Raw genomic sequence first — 17,053 nt, 5'->3', positions numbered from 1 at the left:
CACTTGGGGCTCTACAAAAGCGTAGATTGACTAGCCATGTAAGGTTGTGTTTTTGTATGTATATCTTAGTGTAGCTGAAAAAATTTCTGGAAAACCAGAACGAAACGTCACAGATAAAATAAAATAATAACCACTAAAAATAACTGTTAGATTATTTTGCATCTATAAAAAGTGGTTATGCATATCGTTAAGAAGAACATAGGGATACAATATGTAGCCTACCTGATAAAAAGTAAAAAAACTATGGAAGTAGATTTCCATGCCCCTTGTCCACTATGAGGTCAAATCTCAAGCTTGTATACCTACTTACTCAATTTCATTGCTACAGTTAACACAGCATTACAGATACATCTTTATAGTCAAGTGTATACACAAAAGAAAGTGATATTGTCATCAAATTATCAACTAACATGGAAATAAAATTGTCTCTTTCATCACATGACTTACCTTAAATGCGATGAAGCAAGTTTATCAAACATCCTTATTTATTGACTGATAGACAGCCCACAAGGTTGCTTGCACCCTTTCACAATTCTTAAGGTTCCTTATTCTAAGGGCACAGTGCAGGTGGGTAGTGTTGGCTTGGAAACTATATGATAAGTGTTGGAGTAACCTAAGTGTTATGATAGAATCTGTCAATCATAAAGAACTTACTCCTCTCAAAATTTAAATGAAAACTTCTCTCCTTTGACAGTCCTTAATTCAGATATTTTAGTCCCATTAATGAAACGTGTTTGAGTTGAGGGTCAATGAATTTAGCAGAACTGTTACTCTTGTACAGAATAACACCTATTTGACAAAATCATATAGAAAATATGACAAACCCATTGAATTACATCCTAGATAAGTACTTTGTATGCAGCACATCACACATACTAGGGTTGAGATAACACTAGCCTGAACCAATACGAATATTACTCATACGAATTTCTGCTGATATTGAGACAACTTGGAAATTTGGCAATTTAGAAGTTCAAAATACATTGTTATTAAATGTGGAAATAAAAGGATCACCTTGCAACCATATCATTTCAGTCTACCATATTTCCATATCCAAAAGTTTATGTGATATTAATGTTCTCACATTTGCTTTTTTCAGCCATAAAGACATTTTGTGTACCCTGTAGTATGTTATAATAATTTACTACAAACAAGATTTACGATCTGCCACAAATAGCCATGATCGGCTGCTGCAACACATTGTTGGATAGGTAGATCAGTGTCACTGATTGGTTGATTGATGACATACTTCACCCACTAGCCTACACAAACAAGCACTGTGGCCTGTAGCGATTTATTGCAATTTAGATCGCAAAATCGTACAACTTCCAACTCTGCGTGTTGGAAATTGCTCCGCTCAAAATTAAGTGATAAAAATCACTCATTATTTAATTCCCTGAACTTCCGACAGATGGCACCACTAACTATTCGCGAGATATCTCGTCGTAATCACGCCATCTGGAACTCGGACCTAACCAGGAAGTCAAAGAGCAGGGATGTGTGCGTGTGCACAGCGGCCAGTTGCGTCTTGTGCTTGATATTGCCAACAGACGTTATTCACGCGCTCCACTGCAAATGTTTCTCGGGCACGTAGTTTGAATTTTATCGGCTGGACTTACAATTCAGAACTCGTGATGAATTGCCGAAGTTTGTTGAATGTAAATCACGGGGCTTCGATGTAAAATAGACGTCGCAACATTTCAAATAAGGTACCAGTTGCCAAATTGACGCATGGAATGGAACGTGCCATTTAACAGTTTGCAGCAGGAATGATATTGGAAATGGGCAAATGAGCTACTTCAGATTCTAACTATGAGGTACACGCACCCATGTGGATTTGTCTACCCAAAAGTGAAGGAAGTCGTCCCCTTTCAGAACTCAGAACTTTACCATACATAAAACGAAGGTAGGCAATGGATATTGTTGTTTTTTGGTGAATTATAGTGCGAGTGAAAAATGCCAATTTTTACTTGACAAAAAAACTACGCAAAATACGTAAGATTTGCATCAAGTGGTAAAAATCCCTATTTTGTCAGCGAGGAAGTTCTATCTTACGTCATACATAAATATGTATACATGTTTGCTAGATAAACAATAATATTGAAACTTGTAAAATATCACGAAGCCGTAATTTGATTGCAGCACGTCGTAAAATTACTGGTATGTCACGTGCTTGCGATGAACCTCGTCCACTTTGAACATATAGACTATAGTTAAAATTGGTGATGTTAATACGCACATGCAAAACTGTTTGATAATTGTAGTTCTTCAGCGTGTTCGTTTTTTGTGGAGAGACTTGTAGGATTTTGGGAAACCCGTCACAAATATGTACACTTCGCAACATCTTATTTGACCGCCCTGAAAGAATTCTAAGTCCCGAAATCGTAAACTTAGCAACATTGCACTTCAGCTCCAGGTGTGAGTAGCCAACTTTGAGTAGGTCCTTCCACTAGACGAAAAACGCTGTGGTGATAGGTTTTCAATTTAACACTTTCCATGAACTTAGAAACTATAAACAGCTATTATAATACACAATCAAACAGAAATAATAAATTGGAAAAAGAACCTTGAAGGATATTTACGATTCTGCTTGATCGACTTGAAATTTGGGGGGTTTGAAACACTGAATAGAGTTTTTCTCCACCTGGAGGAAATTGCCATCAAGTTTGTGCAGAAAGAAACAATTTGTGAGGAGATTATGCGACATTTTATTTACAATACCTTGCATAATATCGAACAGTTCTCAAAAAACATATATTTTACACGACTTGTCGAGAAAATGTGCTTGAAACACAGGAAGGTGGGAGTCTTCATATACGTCAACATGTTTTTAAGGGTATAAAGTCATTAAGTTGACGTAGAGCAGTTGGTTAGGCGCTGCTATCCTTATTTTTCATCAAGCGTAAAAGGTCGCGGGTTCAAATCCCACCCTCTCCTCTTTCTTTTTTTCCTTTTTTTTCTTGTTTGCTGAACAGATACCGTTGATATTAGAATATTTAAAAAATGTATCCGATGCACACTTGAGGAACGTCCCTTCTGCACATATTTCCCCTTAGAAGTTGGAGATTTCCAGGATTTAAAGTTAAAACTTTTCTTTTTAGTTATTGTTCATATGTTGTGTTAACACACACATCATGATTAATTCACAAATCACATATATGTATTCAGGATGCAAAATGTAATGTTATTTAAGTTATGTATTGTTTGTTCTTCACTGACACCTAAAATATTGATTATTTGATTTCGATATACTAAAAAAAGATATACAGTTATGTTAAGTAGTGATGTAGTGCAGTACTGTAACGTTGGAGAGCGTTTAATGAGTTCAAATTGCTAAGATTTGTAATTTTATGTCCGTTCCTTCGTAATGACTGTTGTCAATCCCCTCACCACCAGCTTACCATGCGTCTAAAACTAATAGTAAATCGCTAATTAACATAAATAAATTGTTATTGCGACGAAGGCCGATTCGATAAGAAACTACTAATAAGTATTTATATAGTGAGTGACAAACAAAAAATTCAAAACCTCATAATGATCGTTAATTCCTCACTGCTTTGTATCTAAAATGTTTGTCTTCTTTGAACAGAAAGTACGAGTATCAGATATAACAAACTTTCTGCACTAACTTTGCAATATTCGAAACAACCATTACAGACTTAGCTCTATGTAACTTGATTCTGCGCATTCCACGTGGCATGTGACTTCCTCCTATCATCGAAATAACTTTCTCTTACTATTTCCTTTCCTCTCGTGAAATACAGAGACCAATGTTAACTTCTTAGCATGGTGGATAAACTTTACACCCAACGATATACTCCTGAAAAAAAACCTGCCTAGGTGGAGGTTCAAACCTACGACCTCCCTCGTAAGAATCAAGCAGGCTACCTTTTATCCAGGTAGCTCATGTTAAAATATGCTACCAGTTTGAAGAAACCAATTCACACATAATGTCATATCTATAATTTCCGCATGGCAATTTTCATGAGGAAATTAATTCAGATAAAATCGAGAAACGCTGAAAGGGAAAAATGATGAACATGTCTATTGGCGTTTTGTCATAGTTTGTAAATTGTGTAAAAATTCCATGTTTTGAACAAGCAATCATTTAGTTACGAAGTATTTTGTTGCTTGTTTAAAGTAGGAACAGGAGAGCGAAAAGGAGTCATTTGAACCAGACCATGTTTGACAAGAAACTTCATCTTTTTTCCAAAGACTGTATGAAAGAGAGAGGAACGTATGTAATATAAAATATGTGTGAAATTAAAACAATGGAAACCTTGAAAGATAATACTAACGATCTTCAAACTATGAAAAACATATTTCCGTGGTGGAAAACTCCAAGTCATTTTCGAAATATGTTTTTCTTTATTATGAAGTGGAGATATGGGACGATACGATCCCTCAGCAAAGTAAGCCTACCTTCAACTTTTTCAATGGTCATAATTACTAATTAGGGTCCGGAAGTTGATGAAAAATCAACTTTTTTCTGACCCTTAAAAACAATGCTAAACCTGATATCATGTCCGTTTCCCTTCAGTTAGAGCCGGAAAACACTTTCTATTTTACATTTTTTTTTTTTGCATTTTTTGGCCTTTTTTGGCTTTTAGTTTATTTGTCAGTATTTTTAACAGTTTTTGTTGAATTTTTACTTATTTTTGGGGTTTATTTTTCTCCTCCCCTGTTGTTTCGTGCATTTTAAATGCATTTACTAGTAAAACTTACAAATATTTAGATGTCTTCACATGGTCCTTTTAGCAAATTCACCATGAATCGAAAATACGGCCAATGGAAAAGCATAATGTTATTCTTAACTTAAATGTTTGGCAATGGATTAAAAAACTTTGTGTGAAGATCTACTTTGAGGTTCTTTTTCTGGACACTATTATCACTTTAATCTGTAGTTTTAAAGTAAAATTAGTCACAATATTAAATGCAATTACACTCTGGTATACGCGAAGCAGAACTGTATTTTCAGATGCTGGCTGACTAGAGTATCACTCTGAATGGAGATGAATTGGTTGATTTGGTGTTTTAAGTCAACTTTATGCATAGTAAGGCTAATCGGGACTGGACCTACAGTTTAAAGTGGGATCCAAACCGAGGGGATAAAATAACGTGAACCGTGTGGTGTGGGGGGATCGTTTGCTTATGGAATGGAAGGTCATAGGTTCAAACCTACTTCTTTGCAAAATCATTTACGGGAAGTAAACGGCTTTGGATGAGAATGCTTATCTACGTTTCTTGGATATTTCCGTTGATATTTATACGATTTATGTCCAGCATTTCCGGATGCAGAAAGTTGACATGTAAGTTCTTAATATGTGTTAACTTATAACAGCTGAATGAAAGGAAAAGTATTTCCTAAAATCCTGCCAATCACTGAAAGATTAAAAACATTAGTAGAAGCATTACTTGAGGCATGCACAGTGGCGAAGATTATGGAGTGTGGAGGGGCAGATGACCCAGCACTATGCTTAACATTATCTACCAAGGGAAAGAAACTGTCCTTGCCCCCTCCCCCAGCTTGCCCCATCAGTTTGAAACCCAATCGCCGCCACTGAGCATGCATCGCATAAATATTTACAGTAATATCAAATAATATTATATTACGTTATTAGAACACTTCGTACTCAGTAAATAAAAAGGAAAAAATAATAAGCAAAGCGTGGGATTTGAACCTATGATGTTCAGATCTTGACGAAAACAGTAAAAGAAACGAAAGTGCTATCATCCAACCAACTACTCCAGGAGATTGCTAACAGAAAGCTCAGTAAAACACGTTAATCTCAGTTGAAGCAACATTGTGCCGGAGTTTCGAACCATTTTTCGCCAAGAACCAAGGAAAAGACACACTTTGCAGAATCGTTTGGTGTTGTGCAAGGTATCTTTACTTAACATTTCGCATAAAATCATCATAAATTTGCCTTCTTGCATTCAAATGTGACCGCAATTCTTTCCAGGTGGATGAGAACCTGTTCAGTGTTTCACAATGCACATACATTTTCCTATTTTCAAATTCAGAACAAAGAATCTTGAAATATTTTCAACATTCGTATTTCTACTTAACATTTTTTTGTCTACTTATATATTTTATTACTGCTTTAGGGTATCTTTACTTTATGGAATGTGAAAGAATGAAAAAAATCACGAGCGTTTTCATTCAGGAAGAAGAAATGTTGCAAAGTTGGTTACTCTTAGTTGGCTCTGAAGCGCTACTGCAAAATTTACGAATTCCGGACTTTGAAATTTTTCAGGGCGGTCAAATAAGATGTTGCGAAGTCATTGCGACGAAGTCCTTCAACACAATTCCCCCCTTTCCCCCCTTTTTTTTTTTTGGATTCCGTCAATTTACTGGCAAATTGTGCAAAGTAATTCAATTACTTAGTTCCGAATGAGCATCTACGGCATCTTCGACAAAAAAAGGAATAAAAAGGGTTTGTGCAAATTTGTCTCATATTTCTTAGTATGGGCCTTTTTACACTTTATGAATCTATAATAATAATGACGACGGTTTTGAAAGAGTAAAATCATTTCATTTAGTCTACATCACAAAAAATGGTTGAAGCGTAGATAAGAAAGCAAATTAATAAAAATTGTAGATTCTCCAATTTTGCTGATTTACACATTTTTGAACCCTTTTATTGAATAGTTGCTTAAGATTATTTGAACTACAAACATAAGCATAGTCATAAATGTGATGAAATAGTTTAAACGAACTGTACCTAGTCAACGTCAAAAAGGATGTAATTTCTTGTTCAATTTGGATATGCCAATATTATCCTAAATGTTAATGAAGAACGTTGTTAATGGTTTTCTTGACGTAATCTTGTTATGGTAATTAACAAAGGATTATATTCGTTTTGTTGTTAACCTTTAATGTTTAATAAATGACGTCATTGAATTGTTAAAAATTGGACATCTGTTTTTGACTTCATTTGCGCTGAATTTTTCCCTAATCACTGCGTGCTTCCATGATAGAAAACGAAGAGGAAAAAAGGGGGATTTGTAGCTAGAAACAATTGTACTTTGGTGAAGGTAAATAATTCTAGATTATCATTATGTTCACTGTATCGTATAACACATTTTGGAAACTTGTGGCAGTACTGTGTTCTTAATTTTCAGGATCGGCTTGTAAACAGCAATATTATTGTGTTTATCCCCAAATTGGATTTAGGATATCGTGAAGTTCATAAGCAACTTTGAGGTGTCGCGAACAACGTGACAAGTAACCTCCACCCAATTGATTTTATAACTTATTAGCAAGGAGCTTGAACCAGACCACAGCCTTTGAGGTGGTAGAACAACGATCAATCCAAGTCGCGACTAAAATATAAAAGCACCTTGCGAACTTGAACGTTACAGGCCACGGAAATCCTATTGGCCCCTTTGGTCCCTTTCCAGTCAGACACATCAAACAAAAGACAAAAATAAACATTACAACACCTCAAATATCAGACTAAAAATGAGCATGACAGTCAAAAATTTGGTTTGCTTTTATATTCCAGAAATCTCTGCCATTTGTTTATGATGAAAGGATGATACCAAAAGCTTCCTCGTAATTATATGAGCCAGCATTGGCAAAATCTGGGGAGCTTCAAGAAGAAAGCCAGCAAGAAGGGGAGAGAGGGGAGGAAGGGGGATGACTTTTGTTGCACAATCCATGCAGGTTACTCAAATAAAGAATATCAACCTGAGGCAATTGTTGAAACAAAGGAGTTTAAACATTTGACATATTAATTTTGTAATGAAGGGAAGGATGCAAATGTCCACAATTATTTCTCCACCCTCTTGTAGTAAATTGTATGCTCTTCCCTATAGCACTCAGAGTTGGCTGGGTCTTTTTAAGTACTTTGAGGACCAACGATTGTCAAAAGTTGGAAGAATTCAAAGAAAAAAAACTACATTTAGAAGAGCTTCCTGCACTCCAAATAATTAATACAGTAAAAGTCAACAAGTTCAAGGTTTCACTCATTAGGCAATTTTCCTCAAATCATACTAAAATTAGTTGTTGACAATTACAACTAAAAAAGGTACACATTTCCAGAATAAGGTTGAACAAAGGTATAATTATGAAATAATTTGTGTGGTAGCACCTTAGTTACCAGTCACTTCCTCATGTGGGAACTTTAGCTGAACATCATAGTGGGCAAAGGTGGATGGTTGAGAGGGCAAAAAGGAAAAAGTCATGTTTTAATTAACTACAATAACTACTATGACTGAGCAGATACAGATACCGACGTATCCATATTGGATGATACCAATGGTATCTGTAAGTATTGGTTGAAATTTTCCAACAGATACCTTCATATACCATTGTCTTTGAGTAGCTACAATCAAGGCCAAGAGCAACATTTGTCCTTTCCAAAAATTCGCTCACCCTTCGTTGTTGCAGATTAGTTTTTCAGAGAATTACTGAACAAACCCTCCACATCCTGGGAAGCAGATGATTGACAAGATCAAAGGCATGGGTAAAGCGAAAGCTGTGCCTAAACTTCTTGAAGGCATATAACTTCCTGGTAGGTGTAAAGGCTGTGTGGAAATAGAAGATATAATTCATTTAAAATTCCTGCTTGCACGCTCATGGTGGATGTTTTCAAAATTAGCATTACTACCATCCTGGGATGTTTCCGGGTCAGATTATTTCGGAGTTCTTGCGAAAGACGTGTAAAGGCCGCTGTAGAATTCAATTTTTTTTATCTATATTCAAGCAAGGCAGGAGGGTTGTGGATTGTATAATTTCTGCTAGCACTCTTCCCTTCTCTTTCTTTTATGTCCTAATAATCCACAAATAATGGAAATATATTGGCACAAAAGAACTTTCAAATCCCAGACACTAGCTATCACTTTCCAGCCAGGAACTCGACAGTAAGGAATGCAGTGTCAGATGTTACCTAAGCTTTACTGGGTCACCAAAGGCATAAACATGTAAACAGGTGTAACCCAGGAAGAAGTTGCAGGTGACTGACTCGGCATTGCTTAGCAAAATACATTGCAATAAATATCTAGGACAATGGGGGTCATCAGTCAGAATTACGATCACGACATCCAAGTAAAGGAGAGTGAAGTCTGAACATTCAGACTAGTATCACAAATGGACACCTCGTTTATTAACCAGCCCGTAGTTCGACACCTCGAGGGAGCAAATCCACGCAGTGAGAGTCAGGTATTTCCATTTAGCATGGTGATCCAATTTTAAAGGTTATAAAAGCCAAGTGCTGAGTTTGCTATACAGTGTGTATGTCTTACCTCTTGCATGTTACCATTAAGCTCTCCATGAGCAGCGAATATGCCATCATTAAAGATGATGGCATACATGAGCTACGCCACCCAGATTCGATCCCAGTTCCTTAGGGAACGTTCCGCAGTATCTTTTGGTGTATCAGACTATAACGCAGACTTGTTTTTGTTGCAAATGACAGAGAATGATGGAACGCATGGCATAAAAGAGGCATTATTTTAATAACTGTATTTGTATATATTATTATGTCTATTTTCTCCATATCCAGGCTAACCCAAAAGGCAGAAACGAATAGTAAGTTTTAAATTATCATAATGTTTTAAAAAAAAGTTCCCCTTGCATATAGCACAATGCCATGAAGGCACATTTAGGGGATGTGGGGGTACGGCTGGACACATTCCCGATCTCTACCATTTTTGTAGGTGATGTGATCAGAACCACACTCTAGCTGCCTTTACCCACACGGGGTTACCCCCAGGTATCCATTGATTTGAGGATGGGTGAGCCCCAGAGATGCTTTAGGGGGAAGGGGGGAGAAGGCCTGAAAAATTCTGACCTTACATCACCCTCCCTGAGAATCGAATCCAGATCTCCTGCATGGAAACAGACACCCTACAGAATACACCTCCGTGGCTCAAAGTATTATAGAAATGCTGCAGGAGAGTAATTAGTGAGTTAATTAATGTCATGAAAGGAATGTGATATGCGACTTGGTAACTAACCTTTATTATTTTAAAATGGAATCGATTGCAAACACAGCATTTCCCAGCTGTGAGATGAGGTTTAGTTGTTGCACAACGATTTTTTCCTGAAAATTGCTAATTAAAACTTCCTTTTTCAGAAGAATAATCTAGAACTGGCCCTTGCTTACTATTCATTAGGGATGTGCCGAAGCCGATTACAGATGTATGAAAATCGTCCGAAATTGACACATCGGCATCGGTATCGGAATCGGCAAAAATCCTATATATAAACCGGTACAGATTATACTAGAGTTTTTACCTTTTAATAATTTTATATTCTAGTTTTGAAAGATTTATTGAAAATTTGGTTATGATTCGTCATTATTGTAGAGTTTTTGTAATAAAATTATTGCAAACTCATTCAGAGGATCAACTTAACTCAAAATCGGGAATATAACAGTACATTGCTGAACCATGATCTGCTGTTGTATTGGAAATTCAAAAATGAGTATTCAAACCTGAAGCAAGTGCTGAGAAAAACTTGGGCATACCTGCTGCATCAGTATTCAGTGATTGAGTATTCAGTGTTGCTGAACAGATTTGAGATAAGAGAAGAAGTAGGTTACTTCCTGAAGTGCTTCCAAATCTCGTGGTTCTGAAGTTGAATCTGGCAGAACAAGAATTCATGTTGCATTTCAATGAACTGCTTGTGTACTAATGTTTAATCTCTTGAGAATCCATGTTCTTCTTAAAGGTTTACATAACATTTTGTAGATGCAAATGTACATTCGCATCTCTTGAGAATATATATGTATATACGTACATATGATATGCAATAGAAATGTACATAGCAAATTTATTTTTGTCATGCTGAAAATAACATCCCATTTCTGTTTAATAATCTTATGTATCGGAATCGGTTAAATATCGGCATCGGTATCGGTTCCAAAAATTATCGGTGAGTACATCGGCATCGGTAAATTTTAAGCTTCGTCCCATCCCTACTATCATGAATCACTGGCATTGAGTATTACTTTCTCAAAAAATGGGAAGTTTGAAATATTACACATTTACAAGATTCTTCATCAAAATAATTCAATATGTTAAGAAACACAAAAACTTCATGCACAAAATTGAACATAAAATATCACAATAATTTTCAAACAGAAGAAAATAATTTCAATCACTGCAATCTCATTCAACCACAACAACATAATATTTAAACATTATTTGAAAAGAGGTAGAATTTATCAGTGCATTAAACTTTATCAGCATTAAAAATAAATTTGTCATTAACATATCAAAAAATCTGTGTCCATAAGTGATTATAACTTTGCTAGTATAAGGTGGCCACTGCAGGATCATGATAAAATTCAAGTATAATTCCCGGTATCCAAGACGAACTTTCCGAACATTCCAGGGTACAAGCAAATATTTTCTCTATTTCAATATTACGTATTACCGCCTCTCACCACCCACACACATACGCACACAAATATATTACCAATATAAATCATAAATGAGATTCCATTGTATCAAAACAGTCTAATACAATTCAATTAAAAGGTTCAGTTCAATATTTAAAATATTTTATTTCATATGTGAAGTTTACATTTGCCATTTCACATACTTAGACATGAAATACATCTACAAACACGAGTCACAAATGTTGCAGGATATACTAATCTATAAGAAATTATTAACTGTATAAGAATATCAAACTGAAATTTACCTAATCAAGTTTAAGGGTAAAAATGTTTTCAATATAATTATTCAAGCATTGATTGGTTGATTTATTTTACTTCACATTTCTGCCACTTTTTTCTAATTGCAAAGATGACGATGAGTCATGATATGATTAAATTGATGAAGGGTTGTTGAAGAAACTTTTTTCGTACAATTTAAGATTCGATCCAAGTTGCGTATTGTTTCATTTCAATACAGAATTTGGACCCTATTTAAAATTATTGGGATAAGAAGATTCCTGAGCTATATTTAAATTGATCCTGGAAAAAAGGTTCCTGGACCCAATATAAATAGATTCAGAAAAAAGGTTCCTGGACAGAATTGAAATACTTCAGATAAAAAGGTTCTTTACGGTCCAGAACCCATTTACGCTTCCTGATTTTCTCTCCTGGACCGGAATTGAATTTACTTAAAATGCCTGGAGCTTTAACAACCCTACCTGGGACCCCTAGAATCATAGTGCACTGTGCTAACCACTCTGCCATGGACATTGGTATCACAAGTAAATATTGCATGGTGAGGGAGATCAATCTGTTGATAAAACCGGAATAATACAAATCATAACAATAATTATCATGAATTAATAAAATAGGGAAGCTTTACCACCAGTTACAGGGTGGCCACTCTAAGACAGTGATAAAATTCAAGTATAAATGCCAGTCTTCAAATGCTAACTTTCAAAAAATTTAAGGCAAAAAAATTAAGGACACAAGCAAGAGTATCCTCTGTTTCAACCTTACTTATTACTCCGCCCCCCCCAAAATATTATCATTAATACAAAGGGTCTTTGTTGTTAAATATTGTGGTTCATTGTTAAGTGACCCAAGTACCAATCACGAGTTTGGACATTTCAGGTGGGAATATTCAGAAAATGTCCCTGCAGAAGAAGTTCTGTGGCTTACCCAACCTCTCATCAATGGGTACATGGTGGGGGGAGGTACAGATGGACAGAGTGTAGTCCTGATCACGTCACCTCCAGTGTGGTCGAGATGGATAATTTATGAAACTCTATCCTCCACATCTTCGGTATTCCTGAATGGCATGGTGCAACGTACAGTTACAGGCAACAAAATTGGGACTCATAGATCCTGAAATCCTCGATTGCCTACAAGGCATTGTGTGTGTTGCATAAATATACAGGGCTTGTAGAAGTTGCCGTTGAAACTTCCCTATTAAAATACGCTTATCGCTGTAGAGTTAGGCAACACACACAACGCCTCACAGGGAAGCGAGTATTTCAGGTCTCTGTGTCCAATTTTTATTGCTGGTGAGTGTACATATAAAACTTGCCCTTACGATATTCCTTGTGTTAGAAAGAAACAATAGGGGCAAAAGCACTTAAAACACACAATATAGATAAATGGAGTTGTATTTCTAAAATGTTACGTTGTTCAATAAACACGATTCAGAATCATATGTTTTGGAGTCAGTTTTTTCGAATATACCTAGAATGTACCCAAAAAATTAGGTTCATCCAAGATTTAATATGGACCCTATTGCATTCAAGTACTGAACAGCGTGAATAAACCCACATTGCTGTTTCTATCCTAAAGAAATATCAATGATCTCTGATATTGTACTCGTACATAAACGTTCACAGTTTTAGAAATGAAACATCTTTCAAAAAAATAAGTTTGAAACCAATGACACTTAGCAAGGCAAGTAAAAATAAGGAAAGACTGCACGAGAAGTTAAAATAGGAATCTATACGTATTTCATTACTATACTGTATTTTCCTCTGGGATCTTTTTTGCATTTAGCAATTATCCTAGCCTACCAACGTTATACATTTGTCCTACCAAGAGTTCAGAAAAGAATTCTGTTTTAATATATTTTCCAATGCAGCTTCCTTTTACTTCCTTGACAAACATAAAATCTAAACTGTGAAAAAACATGCCTCACAACATTTATGAATATGTATAGATAAATTTGAAATCTGGATTAATAAAAGTTGCAATTTTTCACGTTCAAGGAGCAAAATCCCCGCATAATTACCGGAGCCAATACTTCACGCATAATTCCTGGAATTCAAGGAATTCCCAGTCAGTAGCCACCCTGAGTCACTGCTACTGGTGATGAAGCTTCTTTCTTTGTTTTGTACTTTGGCTAAAAAAAGTACTTAAAGAATGGCTAGCTATTTAAAAAGCCCACATCCTGTTATGAATTGTTATTTTCTTACAACTCCTTGCTGGAAATTTCTACTGTTTTCAGTAGACAAATTCTACTGTTTTCAGTTGACAAATTCTACTGTTTTCAAATATCTCCTACTGTGTACTGTGAAATCTACTGGAACCCTATTGCAGATTACTGTACAGCTAATGTACTCTGCAGTAGGACTACTGGACTGAAGAAACAATGTGAATAATTATGCATAATACTTGCTACAATATATTATAAAATCATTTATTGATTCCAAGAATAGGCAAATTCATTCTTGACACTATATATTCAGTAATTTTGAGATTTTGAAGTGCATTGGAAAAAAACAGTACACAAACTGAATTTCTACTGTTTTTGTAATGAATACTACTGTAGTCAGATATATCTTAATGAATAAGTTACTACAACTCTTTCTTAAGAAATAGCTCAGCCATAAAGCAGCTAGTAGTTTTAATACATTATCATATCAGTTGATTTTCTTTTCAGCATTGAATTTCCATGGTTATTATTATGTCTGTGTAGAGCAATTGCAGAAAAGAGCCATCTCTTGATCAACATAGTCAACAATGTTTGCTTATTTTGGTTTATCAAGCATTGAGGATCAGATCTTGTTCAAAATAATTTTTTGATGTTTTCGTGTGAATATATGAAAAACAATATGTCAATTTATGTATAAAACAGTATGTCTTTCAATTTTCTACAAGTGCATTAACCACAGTGAAGCTACACACTTAAAAACATGTTCACTACACTTAATTTTTTGTTGTGTGGGCAAATTCCTAAGTAGCAAGTTCCACATGCTTTACATATATTCATTTTAGTTGTTTATACGATTTCTCCATTGCATTTTCAGTTGTATTGATAAGAAATATTTCATTACTAATAATAGTACTGTTTTTATAAATAAATATGCTGAACACAATAATAAAAGATCTTGGTTGTATAATTAAGTTACTGAAAACATAAAGAGTACAGTTCAGCCACAGCCACTTAAGATAGGAAAAACCATTGGACTACCAAAAACAGTAGAAAACAGTAGTACATGAATAGATTCTCCCGGGCTATCGACCAGGTGAGTTGTGGAAAATATTCCAAGCTTTTGTGAGCTTTGTCACTCTCATCTTCAGGGTTGAAGTGAGATAGCTCGAGAGAATCTATTCATCATTCATCGCCAGGAAAGCTTCAAGTCTTACTATTAGTAGTACAGTACAGTCCATCCCAAATGATATATCCACAGAATGACAAGAATTTCCAGAGAATTCTACTCAGAAACACCATTCCCTGTGTGCAAAATGTTTTTAAGTTCTATTTGCTATGCACCGTCTTCACATGTTTAGTAAGTATATATATTTATGGGTAACATACTTGTCACAACTTAAACAATTAAAGGGTTTCTCCTTGTGTGTAATTTCATGTGTGTATTAAGATGATGTTTTTGGGCAAAATCTTTGTTGCAAATTGAACACTTAAAAGGTTTCTCTTTGTTGTGAACCCTCATATGAATTTCAAGGCTAGATTTATGGGTAAAAACTTTGCTGCAAATTGAACAATTAAAAGGTGTATCTTTGGCATGAACCCTCATATGATTATTAAGGTTTGATTTCTGGGCAAAATCTTTATTGCAAATTGAACACTTAAAAGGTTTCTCCTTAGTGTGAATCCTCACATGCACTCCAAGATCTGCTTTCTGGGAAAAAGCTTTGTCACAAATTGAACACTTAAAAGGTTTCTCTTTGGTGTGAACAAACACATGACGATTATAACTTCCTCTACAGGCAAAACCTTTTCCACAAATTGAACACTTAAAAGGTATTTCTTCAGTGTGATACCTCATATGTAGATTAAGATAATTTTTCCAGGCAAATTCTTTTTTGCAAATTGAACACTTAAAAGGTTTCTCTTTGGTGTGAACAAACACATGACGATTATAACTTCGTCTACAGGCAAAACCTTTCCCACAAATGGAACACTTAAAAGGTATTTCTTCAGTGTGATACCTCATATGTAGATTAAGATAATTTTTCCAGGCAAATTCTTTTTTGCAAATTGCGCAAGTAAATGGTTTCTCTTTGTTATGAACCCTCATATGAATATTAAGGGTTGATTTATGGGTAAAATCTTTGTTGCAAATCGAGCAATTAAAAGGTTTATCTTTGGTGTGAACCCTCATATGATTATTAAGGGTTGATTTCTGGGTAAAATCTTTGTTGCAAATTGAACACTTAAAAGGTTTCTCCTTAGTGTGAATCCTCACATGCACTCGAAGATCTGCTTTCTGGGAAAAAGCTTTGTCACAAATTGAACAATTAAAAGGTTTACCTTTGGTGTGAACATTCATATGAATTTTAAGGTTTGATTTCCGGTTAAAATCTTTGCTGCAAATTGAACAATTAAAAGGTTTATCTTTGGCGTGAACTCTCATATGATTATTAAGGTTTGATTTCCGGTTAAAATCTTTGTTGCAAATTGAACACTTAAAAGGTTTCTCTTTGGTGTGAACCCTCATATGATTATTAAGGGTTGATTTCCGGGTAAAATCTTTGTTGCAAATTGAACAATTAAAAGGTTTATCTTTGGTGTGAACATTCATATGAATATTAAGGTTTGATTTCCGGGTAAAATCATTGTTGCAAATTGAACAATTAAAAGGTTTATCTTTGGTGTGAACCCTTCTTTGTGTGTAAAGGTTATCTTCAGGAATAAATTTTCTCTTGCAAACTGAGTGATTCAAAAACTTCTCCTTTGCAAGGACATTTGAATGAGTAAATAAATTTCCTTCATTGGAGAAAACTTGGTTGAACATTGAAGAGATATGTTGTTTTTTCCTGTTACAGTGCTTGGTACCTTTAATATCTGCCTTGGTTTTGGAGCATTTTGGTGAAGGTTCAGGTTCAAAGTTACCTTTTCTATTGACACATTCTGTATTGTCTTTTGCTTGTTCTTGATCACTTAATTTGCCTGAAGGTACTAGTGTAACTGACCTTGAAATATCTTGGCTCTGTCCTTCCATGTAGTTCTTGTTCAGATATCTGGAGTGGAAAAAAAAAAGAATTTGTCACTGAGATTTACATATCACTGAGTAGAACAGACTGTCATTAAGAACATACTTGGAAAAATGTAAATATGCTATTGGTTCAGTAATATTTTTTGTCAGCTTTTCCCAAATCTATTAAGGTCAATCAACTATTATTCTCACTTTTGCAGAAATTCACTTTAGGCTGGC

At 35.2% G+C, this 17,053-nt stretch overlaps 1 protein-coding gene across 1 annotated transcript in view; it reads right to left on the bottom strand.

Annotated features, from left to right (window-relative positions):
- LOC145999740 (uncharacterized) overlaps window positions 1-17,053 on the bottom strand; it is a 105,761-nt gene that overhangs the window by 12,049 nt on the left and 76,659 nt on the right. Inside the window, exon 5 of the mRNA XM_083137024.1 lies at window positions 16,732-16,859. Within this exon, the coding sequence (XP_082993150.1) occupies window positions 16,732-16,859 (128 nt within the window). The remainder of the gene's footprint in view (window positions 1-16,731; window positions 16,860-17,053) is intronic.

Source organism: Lepisma saccharinum, chromosome 15 (assembly GCF_977018435.1).
Source record: "Lepisma saccharinum chromosome 15, izLepSacc3.1, whole genome shotgun sequence".
In the NCBI taxonomy this organism is placed as follows: Eukaryota; Metazoa; Arthropoda; class Insecta; order Zygentoma; family Lepismatidae; genus Lepisma; species Lepisma saccharinum.
Note: the sequence above shows the minus strand (reverse complement) of the source record. Positions and strands in the feature narration are given on the sequence as shown.